Raw genomic sequence first — 14,274 nt, forward strand, 5'->3', positions numbered from 1 at the left:
GGATTATTTTATATTTTGTTTCTGCTCATAGATCCTTTGACTTAAATCTTGCACACTGAACCTTTTAGTAATAAAGTAAATACACTTTTTACCATTTCACAACTGTGTAAAATAGTTGTTCCAAACACATAGAGATTGGCTTAATTATTAGTAATAAAACACTCAAATGGGTCATGTGAAATAATTGTTAGTGCCTTTTATTAAAAAACAAATAGCAAAAAGTTAACATGAAAGACAGAAAAATAAGAATTGGCAGACATATATTGTTTTAGATTGTGGCTAATGACAATAGAGAAAATGCCATCTCATTGAAAATAAAAATAAAAAAATAATAATCATAATCATACGATATTCCATTATTGACAATGACATTATTGCACTTCCAGAAAATCCCAGAGACAAATCTTGGAAATGATTTCTGCAAAGGCTGTGAATGTATGTGATGTACTTTACTGGTTTTCCTGAGGCTTGAACCTTTTGACCACTGAGCCACCAAGACTAACTAGTATCTGCATTTTGATGATGTAAACCTGTATCTGAATGAACTGAAAGCATGAGTGAATGTTTTTCTTAAATACATGCTCTGCAAAATAAAATCAAAAGTATATATATATGCACAGATACAGTGAGGTTTAAATAACATTGAAAAACAATTCAATTATAAGTGAAGTGGAGGTGTGCGACCACAACAAGTGGATAGAATTAGCTCTCGGTCTATTCTCAGTGTAGTAAACACCATCACCATCACTTTAAATCCTTTGTAAGGCCTGCTAATCCATAATCTCACTGGCCTTTCATTGGTCTCTTTTAGTCTCTGTGAAAGGCCTGACCAACAACACACAGATCCGGGTGTGATGCAGAGCGTGATGTAGCTCTGAGGTCTGATTGGCTGCCCCATAATTCAGCGTACCTGTTTGGTTCATCGTCCAGCCTATAAGAATGAATACAGAATGTTGTCAACAGAAATTAAGAAAGTACACCAGCTGGAGTGGTGCATTACTGTGATAGCAATGTGAATTCACTCAGTTACTTTGTAAAACGACCACATCACAACATTCAATGTTGTACTTTATACTGTGAAAAATACTTAATTTATGTTGCATTCAAAAATTAACACAGCCTTAAATAGAGCAGTGACAAGATAAAGTAGTGGAGTAGTGGCATTCACTAAAACTTGAAAACAGGTCATCTTAAATTCCAGCTTGGCCTATGGCAAAAAAAATCATTGATGTACTAAAGTACTGTAAAAAGCATTGTCAAATAAGTTAAACTCTTGCTTATTTCACAGACATAAATCAAAGTTCAATAGTTATTAAGTTATTTTATTGTGTTCGTATAGTATTTTCCTACAACTTCCTGAAAACCCCAAGATTAATAAGTGAGTACTTGAGAGCTGAACTAGAGAGATTCTGAATTTTCCCTCACATTAGTACAATATTGTGCATAATAAGGAAAAATCTTAGAATAGTTTCCACTCGATCTATAATAGTTCCGAAACTTTTTATAAAACTAAGGGACACAGACAAGGATAGTATATTGAAGGATTAACATGAAAACAAAACACTCACCCCTTTGTACATAATGATGGCTCACTCCCACAAGTCTCAGCCACAGAGACACCAGGTGATCTTGGTGGTAAACTTAGACTTGGCCGTTGGTCTGAATGACTACGTCTGATGAATGGTCGAGGTCCTTGAACACATACAGGAGACCGTCCACGATTTCCCGAAGGACGCGAGACAAAAGACACCCCGGTAGAGATCCATGCTTGAGGGGGTCGGGGAATGGAGGCTTCGAACAGGGATGGGGACACAGGGCAGAAGACTGAACGAGCATTACTGATCATCCGAGCACTAGATAAGTCTTCACTGCTGTTCTGTCTTGACCATCTTTGTAATTTTGGTGAGGGAGGTGGAGATGGTGCTTTGAAAGGGTACGAGGAGGTTGAGTTTAAGTTGTTCTTCCTTGTAACTGGTGGGCTGGGGAGCCTCCTCTGAACTGCTGGAGGTGTGGGGAGTTCCCTGTTTACTGGGGGGCTGGTTGAAGTTGCCGGAGAAGGTTGCCTTTTACAGTTATGGGGACTAGGAAACCTTTGATATAAGCTGTTTGGCGTAGAAGGTGTGGATGGTAACATTCGACTCCTAGACCTAGTTGGCGTGGCAGGTAGTTGGCTATTGACCACTGAAGAGGGAGGCAATGTGGAGACTGTAGTGTTGGGTCCAGGCACAGATAGGTTGCCAGCATCTTGAAGATCTACTAATCCTTCTTGACTGGAAGGTGGATTGTTTTCTACATAACACTCTCTCTGAGAGTTTGAAGAGTGTCTTAGGGGTATAATCTTTCTTGCTTGATGGTGAAACAAATCATTTTCCTCTCCTGGGTCTGCCTTCGGTTGGGCGACATGTTTGCTAAAGTTTGATGGAGTAGACGTGTCCTGTTGGTCTGCTCTAGCATGAGAAACAACCTTTGAAGCTTGTGGCAAGCCTCCTTTGCTTGGCAGCACTGTCACCGACTGAACTGAGGCCCTTAATTTTTGTGAAACAGTCCTTTTTAAGAGAGGCGACTTGCCAACTTTTGTTTCCCCATCATCTCCAGTACCAGTTGAAAGATTCTTGGCACCCTCAAAGGAATTGTCCATTAATACTTCCAGTGGAGGTGGGGGGAGATTATCCAGATCTAAATCATCCGTTTTCTCAGATGAGATGTATTCATTCCTACATCTAGCTAACCCAGCACTTAGCACGGCTTCCATATTTCCTAAACCAGGTAATACAGGAACACCACACTTTCGTACTCCGACGAGAGGCCCTAGAACTTTAGGACTATCAAGTTCTTCTATTCCTTGACTAAAGGTATCAATCAGTTTTTTGACTGAATTCCTGCCTCTGTGAAAACCTGATGATGGCCTTGGTGATGAAGGAGGGCTAGGGGGTGGGGTGGCTTTTATGGGTCCCTTGTGTGTTTTTTTGTTCTTTTGTATATTGTCTTCCACAACACTGGTTACTGACACTTTTTTGTTGTTGCTCCGTCTTAAGTCCACTTTGCATTTGGGTGGTTGGTTATTGCTCTTTTCTAAGGATTGAAGTTTGCGATTTATTGCCGGAGACTGTGCTGGTGAGCTTCCTTGATTTTGCTTAGCTGGAGCTGTCCTTGCGTCTACTCCTGTTCTGCTTTTACTCATCCTCTGCAACCTCTGGTTTAAATCCTTCTGAGTCCTTTCTAGTTCGAGCAGAGTAGGATCTTCACCTTTGCTCCGTAGGGACTCTGCTGACCGGGAACGTTGCTGTCTAGCCACTGTGGTCTTTTTCACTAACGCCTTCTGAACAGGTGCTGCTGATTGAGGCCTCCTTGGAGATCGTTCCTCCTCATCTGTCCAATGGCGTCTACTGGTTTTGGGACTGCCTCCTACCTTTGATTTGGCACCAGCATTCTGTGATGGGACAAACTGTATCCTACCACTTATAGCATTTTTCATTTTGAGAGTCATTTCTGCATTTTGAGGATTCTCTATGCGCTTTGGGAGTAGGCGACGGGGGGGCTGTTCTTGTTCTTCCGGTGAAGAATTTGATCGCGTTCTAAAACTAACATGAAGTACTCCCACGCCTTTCTCCACTTCCTCGTCATCATCATTTTCATCTTCCTCCCCATCATCTAAAGAGAATGATCCTAGTAATGAATCTCTTTGGTCATTAGCCATTATGGTGCATGTAGAATCGAGTGAGTTGAGTGAGGTGAGGGAAACACTTGGACTTATTTGACTTTGACAGTTTTGCCTTGACACTCCTTGTGTCATGTTAATGGAGGTGTGTCCGATAAAACTAACAGGTGTAGTTCTATTTGTTGCAGTGGACTCACAACTCTCTCGTCTGCGGCGTCTATCAGATCCAGCAAGCGATTCACTCTCAGCCCCAATGCCACTGTCCTCACTTAGCAGAGCAGAGTCCTCTGGCCCAGGCTTGCCAAGAGAGGCCAATTCAATACGAGATAATACTTGCATTAGCCTAGTCTCTACAGTACGTTTGACTTTCAGTTTCTCCTCTAAAAGCTCTGAAACTGAGGCAAAGTACTCCACTGCCTCCTCCAAAGCAGAATCCCCGATTCCTGCAACAGTCTGACTCACATTTCGCATTCTCTGTGTGGTGTACTGAAGCAGCTGCTGCAACAAATCCGGTGGGGGCTCAATATTAGCAGAGCCAGACTTCAGAAGTGGAGAAGATGAAAGATTTTTCATTTGACTGGTCCAAGCAAGATGTTGTCCATTTTCTTTTAGAACTCTTTCTCCCTCATCTGCTACCTCTTCCAGGCCCTGGATTATTTCCTCATAGCGTAGGGCCATAAAAGCAACCATAGGCTGAACGGAAACCTGAGTTTGGGTTGCTTGTTCCAAAAGTCCAAGCAGAACATCGTACTTGTTTATACTTGGATTTAAAAAGGCATAAGCAGCTTGGTGAGCTTTTACCAGAGGTTCTGGGAAGTCCACTTTATTCTCTGCAGATAGCTTGTCTTTGTCTTTCTTTTTAAGGACTTTCCCACCCCTGTTTTTCTTTGGTTTTCTGCTAGTCTTTTTCTCGATTACATCCTGCGTGTCATAACATTTCTCTTTTCTCTGGGACACAGTGTTGTTTTCCATTCCTTGACTCCCCAGTTTATCCATGTTTACCGTCTCTGGTGCAAAATCAGTAACAGTTCTCTTTTTTTGTGGCGTCATCTGTGCCTCCTTCTGAAATACCTTGGCCTGCTCAGCTGTTCTCCTCTCCTTTGTATCCACATCCGTAGATACAGCTGAATTTCGATGATTTACGTCTTCGAGGAGGGACTGTCTGGGACTCTCTTGAGGTGCAGCCGGCAGCATTCTGCTCCTATTCAGGGAACCCAGAGTCCCACAATTGTTACCTTTGGATGGTGAGCAGCCCATTTTAAATGTTTTTCAGAAGAAGCAGATTTGTATGTCCTCTTGGAGACTCCAGCACTGCACAGCCGACAATGTGGTAAATGATGGAAAGAGTAGTCACAGTCCTTAGCCACCTGCTGTATCCGTCAGTTTCAGGTGACTGAGGTTGTTGAATCGGACAAGAGCCCTTTCCAGGAGAAAGCTTACAAAACAAAATGTTGATAAATCCATTTTACATATCCCTTCCAGCAGTCATAGATAGGCAAAATATATTCCCATGTAAGTGGTTATGTTTATAAAAAAAATCCTTGACGCGTGCTCTGAACCATCCCTCTGAATCTTGCAAAGAACAAGCAGCTGAGAGGATTAGTGGGGCTTTCAGTGAAGTCCTCAGCGTGCACACATGTCATGTTAAAGCATATAAAACTCACCTACTTGTAAGTCCTTAAGCTCATTTGTGTAATGAGGGCTGGCCTGAGGTGGCTTTTTATAGCCGACAAAACAATATCCTCCCATGTAGAACTGGGGCTATTTCAACGAAAATTAAAAGAAAAGAAAATCATCTTCATAAAAATAAATGTGAAAGTATATCTATTTTGCTACAAAACATGCATTTAAATTTATGTTCCATCATCATCTTTATGATATGGAAACAACATTATGTAACAATAAATGAACGTACACTTGTGGTTACACTGGCCATATTACCCAAAATGCTTAAATTGCTGTCATTCAGTTCTATTTGGAGATTACGTATCTAGGATCAGATCATTGGACCATTGAGCTTTTAAAATAAAACAAACTACTGCCTCTGGAAAATCCTGGTCAAATGACCAGGATAAAATCTAACTGTGCTGGGATTGCACAAAATTCCCTATTATGTGTTATCTGAGGTATGACGTAGAATACAACCTTATTATTCATACCAGGTGTTTCATTTGTGTACTGGGGACCAGGTGTTATTCATATGAGACTTTCTACAACTTTGCATACACATTTTAGGCTTCCACCAAGAGTAGGGAGGTTTTGTGAATCTTTTGTAACAGGCAGTCAGGGCAAACTTCAAAGAGACTCATTAACCTCAGCATTAATACAATGGCATAGTCACAGCAACCAGAAGAGGTTTGTTCAGTCTCTAAATATCAAGGAAACCAATGCAAAACATCCTTCTTCGTTTGCTGATGCTGTGGAGCAACTGAAACTGAAACTAAACCCTGTTTTCAGACATTTTGTGGCTCAGCAGTTCACTCCCTCTCAGAGGTTTCAGGGTTTTAATGCACAGTGGGTACATTTAAACAGTTGTCATTCCAGGAGCAAACATCTGGTTGAGAGACAAGGTAGGAAGCCATCAGTGACCATAACCTTAGTTTAAGGGTAGCCTATAATTGTCATATATATATATATGTATATATATATATATATATATATATATATTATAATCATTATGCGCTTTCTTTTGTTAAACCTCCCAAGTCACTGAGTGCATGACTTTATTAAGTATCTTGGCAACTTATATGTTTAATCCTCTAAATTAGTGTGTCCTTCAGGGGGTTCAAATGCAGAGGGTTCCAGATAGAGAAAATGTCCTCAAGGGAAGGTCTGTAACGTCAAAATGTCTAATGATTCAGTGCAATATGAAATATTAGATGTATCACATCTGTGTAGTCAACAACTGAAAAGTATACTGCAATAATAGTTGAACTATATTTATTGTGGTTGTTAAAATGGAATAAGTATTCTAGTAAAAATGAAATGTCTAATGCCAAGTAAAAAATTAAATACATGACAGAGACTTTTAAAGAAATGTTCTTTAATGTGTAAAGTGTAAATTAAGCTTACCTTTTGGTTTTCACTTAACAATCTCAACAAACTATTAAACAATTTAGACACATCTTTTCGACTAAACAGCTCTAACAGTGGCTATTCTCTTCCTATGGAAATAAGATGATGAAAATTAAGTAATAATATGAAGAGACAAGCTGTTGAGGTGAATAAATTATAGTATTACCAGAAAATGTTAGCATTAAATATGAATTTTAATATAATGAAGTCCTGATATTATGAGAAAAGTCATAATTTTAAATTCATTTTAGAGGGTTTATACTAATATTCAGACTGTGCTCTTGTAAAATACGGCTTTATTCTCAATATGACATTTCCCCCCCATTAGGTGGCTCTGATACTTTGTCTATAATACTTTGTATAACAACTCTGTCTATAATACTTTATATAATACTCTGTATAAAATATTCGAATATGTAATACTCTGCATATAACACCATCCATGTAATACTACACATATACAAATGTTTATAATACTCTACACATAAGACTGTCTATAATACTCTATAGTAGATGTACCATTAAACTGTTGTGAATATTGAGAGAAACTAAATGAAGGAGAAGTAGAGGATACGACGCAATAAGCGTGCGCGTCCCCGCGTGCAGTTGTGCGAATGGCGCGGATCCAGGAGCGCGTTCTCGAGGCGGCGTCACCTGAGGTCCGAGGTGTGTGAGGTGTGAGTCCGTCGAGGTGATGGATGCTTTCTTTATTCTAGCTCGTCTACACATGTGAACGATGATGTTTCTGCTCGCTGTTGTCCCGGACATGTTTCCCTCTTCTAACGGTGTCAGCTGTTAGTTAACTCTCCAGTCGGTCAGGAAGGGTCGTTTTAGTTGCTGGTTTCTTTCTCTGCTTTAGCCACTGGAGTTTAAAACAAGCCCCGCGGAGGTGAGGACGTGTTTGAGGTCTGTCTTGAAGTAAACCTTCGCTTCTTCCGCAGTTAATGCCCTCACTTACTTTATATTACACTCAACTTCCTGGTTGAGTATTGAGTCCTAGCTTCGCACACGGTGTTCGCACTGCGATGGAGTAAAGTCAGAGTTAGCTTCTGCGAGGCTGGCAGTAGTTAGCTGTTTAGCCTGCTAGCTTAGTGTCTGCTCAGTGTCTGCTCGTCATGATGAGCTCAGGCTAAACAGACTGAAGTACAATGACAGATCCAACAGTCCCCTTGAATCCAAACAAGCCGCTCCCCCTTTCACACGATCAGAGATGCCAGTCCATTAAGTGTGCAGTGTTGCCAACTTCTCAATAAGGAAAGTAGCTATTGGCTGTCCTAAAAGTCGCTAAATGACGTCATCGCATAATTTGCATAACGGTACTGGTGGTAATGGAACTACAAATAAGCTCTCATCTAAAGAAGAGTATAACATTCACATCACACAAAAATAATTCAGTTTTTCTGAGATAATTATCTCGGAAATTCGGAGACAAATGCCCCAAAAAATAAAAAAAATATAAAGTGAATGCAATACGCTTCCGTATTCTTCTATTGATTATTATTTTTTTTAATCTTGCCTTTGAAATAGGCCATCACTTCTCAAAATAACGTCATGACTTTAATGCTGTATCTAGAGTCTAGATACAGCATTAAAGATTCTAGACCCACATACATAAATCAATTTTGTCCTGTATTGTTAAATGTTAAAATTTAAAATGTAATCAAAAGGCTGTTGTGTGGGGTGGAACTGCTAGCTCTACGTCCAACCCTCCTCCTTTATCCGGGCTTGGGACCGGCAACACGATCCAAAAGAGACAGAGAAAGGGTTCAGTTTCACCACGTTCCACACTTAGAGACTGAACTCAATGACTCATGTTTTCCAGTGACAGTGAAGATACATTCACACTTCCATCTCGCTATGTAAAACAGATCAGCGACGGCTTTGCACAAGCGCGATTCATTTGCAGTTTGGAGGACGCGGAGCGTGGGTCTCCTCTCTGCTCTGACTGCAACTGGGACTGCAGCGCAAGGCTACTGGGAGACTGACTGCCTGTGTTGGCTTTGTTGTTCTTTCAACATCTATGAAAACCTGTATGTTATTCCTGTCTTTATTCTAGTGCGTGGTCTTTCAGTTTCACGTCGAGATTGTGAAATGCTTTCACTCGAATATAACCTTTGTGTGCTCCAGGTTCAGTAATTTAATATGTCATCACCGTCACCTTCACATCACCCAAAATGTAATGGTTCCATTTCCTGACCCATACTGCATCCCTCCACCAAGTTTCCTGGAAATCAGTTGTTATTGTGTTATCTTGCTTCAAATCAAACAAGCACACAAACAGACGGCGATGAAAACATAACCGTGATGGCCGAAACCGTACTTTGTGTATGTTACCCAACTAATATGAAGGACCTGTGGGTTTTCAGCTAAGCCCTTCATGTTATTTGGTCATTTGTCAACCACCTCTCCTCTCATCCCCTCTCAGAACAGACCTCACTCCTCCTCTTCCTCCACTGATCTACACTGCCTTGCAATGAAGCACCCACACAGGAGGTGCAAGACCCCTCCCTCAGTAACCGTCCGGGTCAAACCCAACAGCGCTCACACACTCCAAATCAGGAGAGGTCTTCGATTGAAGAGAACCAACGGCCAAGAGGCCCAGGGCCCTGCCGGGAAGAGCACGCCGAGCCAGCTGCAGGTTGGGACGCTTAAGGCCAGAATCCCCTTGGCTCCAACTATTGTCATCCAGAGTCAGGAAATGGCGTCGTACTTCAGACTTTTTGGTGAATAGTGTTAAGATAAATCACATCTTTAAAGTTCAAGTGATTAATCCTACTTTAAAAGCCTGATTTAAAATGAATCTGTTTACAGATGATGACCTCATTCAAGACTTCCTGTGGACGGACTGCTGCCGCAAACTGACAGACAAGGTAGAAGCCGTTATTTGGCTTTAAATTATTTCTGAAGCTTCACGTTGGTCACTGTGTACTGACTCCCAATCTGTCTCTCTCCAATTCACCAGTACCTTCTAGCCATGACCTTTGTGTACTTCAAAAGGGCCCGCTTCACTATTGACGAGTACACCAGGAAGAATTTTTTCACCGCACTGTAAGTGTCAGAGGATAAGCAAACGCTTTGCGTGTTATTTTTTACCCCTCGTGGCTGATTCGCTGGCAGGAATGAAACCAGCTCGTGTGCTCCATCTCTAGGTATCTTGCCAACACCATGGAGGAGGAGGAGGAAGAGAGCAAGTACGAGATTTTTCCGTGGGCGCTGGGCAAGAGCTGGAGGAGGCAGTTTCCCCGCTTCCTCAAGCAGCGAGACAAGCTGTGGGTTCGCGTTGAGTACAGAGCGGCTGTCAGCAGGCGCTGCTGCGAAGAGGTGCACACAAGTTAAATTGCCCGAGGAGGCTGATAAACGGTGTTTCCCTGTGAATTATTTCTAAGGGTCTTGTTTTTGCTGGACAGGGCAATATTTATTTCTTTGGGTTAACGCCAGATATTTCATCTCTGTTTATTTTTTTGCAGGGGTGTTTTTTTTCTGAATTCATATATTCCTTTTTCTGCGTCTCTCTCTCTCTTTCCCTGGTAGGTGATGGCCATCGTGCCCGCTCACTTTGTGTGGCAGCGGGAGCGATCAGAGCACCACAGCGGAGCCCAGCGACAGTACAGTGACAAAGTCAACATCAGTATCCCCCGTGGACCCTTCGCCTCCCCAGTCACCTGTGTCCTCTGTCACCACAGCACCAGGTTAGACCAGGGCCTGGGCTCCTCCCATCCCAACAGAGGATCTCCTGCACCGAGCCCCAACGCCACCTATCCAGACCCGTTCACGGCCTTGCTGACTTTGGAGACCACCCCGCTCAGGGCTGCAGCCTCTGGCAGGAAGGCGGCAGAGACTAAAAGCCACGTCCAGTCTCCGTCCTGCTGCTGTGCTGAGGGGGTTCCTAGTAGGTATCACTAATCCAGATGTGCTTCTCCTCCAACCTCTAAAATCAGGACATAGTCGCACACTGACAAAGCCCTGATTGTGACCTCAGTACTATTTAGGTTATTCCATTATTCAGTCACATAGCAACCCTATATCCTGGAAAAGCTAGGAACAGCAGGCTACACGTTAATATTATGTAACTGATCGATCCCACCATGATGGGTCATGTTTGTCACAGTCCTGTGAAGGAGGCGTGACGAGGATTCCAACAAATAAGATGAGATCAACTTTACTGATGCCACACCTGGAAAATTAAAAGAAGAAAGTCCACATGGAAATATCAAGAAAACAAATGAAACTATACAGTATTTGTACATTATGTATGAAATAGGCATATACATAATACGATAAACAAATGACCAACACTAAACCTTATTATTCTTTTTCCCTTTTATTTGGCAGAGGCTGACCCATTCTGTTGAAACATTGCAATCAAATCATATAGATCAATAAAAGTTGGATCACAAAATTACCTTTAAAGATAGAGCCCTCTGCCGGTCATTGGGACAAAAATACCATTTAGATTCAAGAAGCTCTTTGAAAATACCTTAAAGTAGAAAGATGATTAAAAAGTATCCCCCCCCCCCCCTCCCTCAAACTGTAGACAGTTGAAAGGCTCCAGAACCTGCAGGAGCCAGAAACTACACATTTTTCTTATGTTTTAATGGAGCAGCTGAATGTTGTTTGCCACACACTTTCACAGAGCAGACAAGGTTGAATAACTTAAGCAAAATAATAAAATGACAAAATGACGCTCAGAGTCGATGATGCACATCTTCGTGAAATCGTCGCCACTGGCTTTGAGCTTTTAATATGAGTTTAAGGGAGCATCTGTCTCCAGCAGCATTATTATCAATCAGGCTTTACTGTCTGAAACGTACTTGCCCCCAGTAACATACAGCAAACTGAGAACTATTAAATGCACATTAAGCTTTGCTTTTTTCATACCAAGCAAATCCAACCATTACACATTACACTAGTAGCTGCTGCTAAAGAGACGTTTCTAGGGGAATCATTTTTTTGTTATTATTTGGAAGTGGAGCCCTCGACTAAATGAGTGGAACATTTCCACCTCTTATTACAGGGAGTCTGTGTGTGTCGATGTGATTCAGGTGGATTACACCTGTGACGAATTTCACAGAGGAGGATTAGGAATTCAAACTGAAAGATTGTGCTATATCCCGGAGAGACCGACTTCAATTCGCAGAGCATCAGCGTTGTGTTGGGGGATAGGATTTATTCCAGCATATTAATGACCCTCTATAATTCGGATTTAGAGCATTTTCCATGTTTCTCTTCAAAGTTATCTTGTTACCAGTGTCTGCTTAGGGAGACGCCTCACTGGAAAAATGTGTGTACCCAGTATAAACCCTGAGATTGAGTCTCTTTGCCAGGCTGCTGCTGCTGCTGCTCTTCTTCTGGTAATATTTGGACCTTTAACAATTTCTTTTGAGGATTTTTTAGACCGGCACCATACATTTACTGACGGACACCTGTACACCTGCTTTTTCATGCAATTTTCCAGTCACACAATCATATGGCAACACTGTAGTGCATGAAATCATCCAGGTACAGGTCTGGAGTTCAGTTAATGTCCACATTTAACATCAGAATGGGTCAGAATCTGACTTCAACAACATGAATGGACCCAAACTGACTCTTGTCAATAGTTCAAAGTGTACTGGTTGAGTAATTGTGTGCGATGTGGATTTAGCCCCTTAAATACCAATCTATCATGGTGTTAACGCCATGGTTCATCTGAGTGATGCTGCTGATCATGTGCGTCCCTTTATTGCCAGTTTACAATCTTCTAATGGCTAATTCCAGCACGGCAATCCATCATGTCTAAAGCTTGTTTCATGATCATGTCAATGGGCTCAACAGCACCAAGTACAAAGTGGCATCAGGCACCAAGCAGATTCAGCTAGTTCTTTGCTAGTTTTAGATGAACATAGTGTGGGTGGTTCTTAAACTGAGATGTGGTCAGGCACAGAGTTATCTTGAGGGAGTGCAAAGCGATTGCATCATTAGCCTGATCTGAAGTCAGTGGTGCAGTATTTCACTGTTATTTTAAGGGGCACATTATTGTGATGATAAAATGCACCTGCATAGACAGATTCACAATGCATTCACACACACACACTGATGTCACACACTCACTGATGATGGTCTGCTCGTGTGCTTTCAGAATCAGAATCAGGTTTATTGGCCAAGTAAGTTTTCACAAACAGGGAATTTGACTCGGTAAAGTGGCTCTCAGGTGCTTACACAGAATACACATCACAAAAACAATCATAACAAAACAAAACAATACAACAGTCCGAACAGTGCGACGGTCTAAGAAAAGAAGTGCAGGTGTGCATATTACAATTATCCAGTGAGAGTGAAATAAGTAAACATAATTAAATATAATTAAAATATATATTATATATAATATAATATAATTCCGGGAGTAACTGTACAGTGGTTATTATAAGGATCCAGAGTTATTGCACAGTGCCAGAGTGGGTTGACTGTTCAGTAGTGAGACGGCGAGGGGGAAGAAACTGTTTTTGTGTCTGGTGGTTTTGGTGACCAGCGATCTGTAGCGCCTTTCACTTTGCACATTAACAGATCTGTTCACTCTGCAGAGAAGCGTGTCTGTCTTACTGCTCTTACACCCTAAACACACCCACGGGTAATTAAGAAACTTAACTTACACCCTAAATGTATTTACACCATGCACTTAAGACCAAAGGCTTGACAGCATCAATACTTGACCCGAGCACGAGGGGTGCCAACCGGCTGAGCTGGGTTCGGAAAAAAACATCATTTGGATGCTCTGTTTGTTTACATGTCTCTAATCAGGATAACTAGCATTAACCAGTTAGCGACAATGTGTTAGAGGTGTAGGAATTAAATCAAATAGATCCCTCTAAGTTCAGTGAAATTGAATATTGTCACCAGATGTAAGTTCAGTGACTCAAACGCATTTAGGGTGTAATTTGAACTGGAGATTTGTAGCATGAATGTAAAGCCAACAACTGCAGCAGTGACGTGATAGTCATGTCAACACGGAGCAGAATCTCAAACAACTTGTTGAGTCCATGCCACAAGGAATTGAGGCTGCGTGTTGTTCCTAACTACATGTGTCTGTCTTCCCTCTCTGTCAGGGGAGGAGTCTTCCTGTGGCTCTACTCTCGACACCTCTATGAACTGGATCAGTGAAGAGTAGAGCGCCGCCACCGCCGCAGTTTTACTACAGCCGTCTTTATACCAACAAAGAAGTCGTCATATTCTGCATAACTTGCAGTCAGATTAATGTTATATGCCAAAGAGTATTACTGTAAAGGTTTGTTTAACCTGCACTGAGTTTCTGCTATATATTTAAATACATATATATTTTTACTTATTTATTTTTTATTTATCAAAGCACTTTTTGGGACAACCACTCATTAACAGATAGGGGGGAAAGTCCCTTTTGAATGAATTGAAGTTTCGCCACACAATGTCGCTCACTGTACTGGAGTTCTGTTGTGTGTGTGTTTGTAATGTTTGTGTTCCGCTTAAATTATACAACACTGTCTATTGAGTTTTCAATAAAAGGTTGAACTGGAATGAGTCTTTTTGAG

General features: G+C 41.6%; 2 protein-coding genes across 5 annotated transcripts; one reads left to right on the plus strand and one right to left on the minus strand.

Moving 5' to 3' along the window:
• Window positions 1–200: 200 nt before the first annotated feature.
• pcare1 (photoreceptor cilium actin regulator 1) lies at window positions 201–5,172 on the minus strand. The gene is made up of 2 exons (XM_062396673.1): window positions 1,569–5,172; window positions 201–931 (listed from the first exon to the last, which is right to left on the minus strand). The coding sequence occupies exons 1-2, from the start codon at window positions 4,913–4,915 to the stop codon at window positions 808–810; spliced, it is 3,471 nt and encodes a 1,156-aa protein (XP_062252657.1). The 5' UTR covers window positions 4,916–5,172; the 3' UTR covers window positions 201–807.
• Window positions 5,173–7,312: 2,140 nt separating this feature from the next.
• Window positions 7,313–14,260, plus strand: spdya (speedy/RINGO cell cycle regulator family member A). Of its 4 annotated transcripts, none has more exons than XM_062397937.1 (7): window positions 7,313–7,399; window positions 9,159–9,456; window positions 9,545–9,603; window positions 9,696–9,781; window positions 9,883–10,054; window positions 10,265–10,622; window positions 13,816–14,260. In XM_062397937.1, exons 2-7 carry the CDS (start codon window positions 9,207–9,209, stop codon window positions 13,875–13,877), a joined length of 987 nt encoding a protein of 328 aa, XP_062253921.1. In that variant the 5' UTR covers window positions 7,313–7,399; window positions 9,159–9,206; the 3' UTR covers window positions 13,878–14,260. The 4 variants fall into 4 exon arrangements, with proteins under 4 accessions (XP_062253921.1, XP_062253922.1, XP_062253918.1 ...); XM_062397938.1 differs by having other exon boundaries at window positions 7,356–7,424; window positions 10,265–10,626; XM_062397934.1 differs by having other exon boundaries at window positions 7,356–7,424.
• Window positions 14,261–14,274: the final 14 nt, after the last annotated feature.

Source organism: Platichthys flesus, chromosome 10 (genome assembly GCF_949316205.1).
Source record: "Platichthys flesus chromosome 10, fPlaFle2.1, whole genome shotgun sequence".
NCBI classification, from domain to species: domain Eukaryota; kingdom Metazoa; phylum Chordata; class Actinopteri; order Pleuronectiformes; family Pleuronectidae; genus Platichthys; species Platichthys flesus.

Bases quoted from the DNA above. Each gene is read 5' to 3' on its own strand.
- pcare1 (XM_062396673.1), bottom strand. From the start codon at position 4,915: ATGGGCTGCTCACCATCCAAAGGTAACAATTGTGGGACTCTGGGTTCC. The intron at 932-1,568 runs GTGAGTGTTTTG...TCATTCTTATAG, and splicing joins CCATCATTATGTACAAAGGG to GCTGGACGATGAACCAAACA.
- spdya (XM_062397937.1), top strand. From the start codon at position 9,207: ATGAAGCACCCACACAGGAGGTGCAAGACCCCTCCCTCAGTAACCGTC. The intron at 10,055-10,264 runs GTGCACACAAGT...TTTCCCTGGTAG, and splicing joins GCAGGCGCTGCTGCGAAGAG to GTGATGGCCATCGTGCCCGC. The intron at 10,623-13,815 runs GTAGGTATCACT...CCTCTCTGTCAG, and splicing joins CTGTGCTGAGGGGGTTCCTA to GGGAGGAGTCTTCCTGTGGC.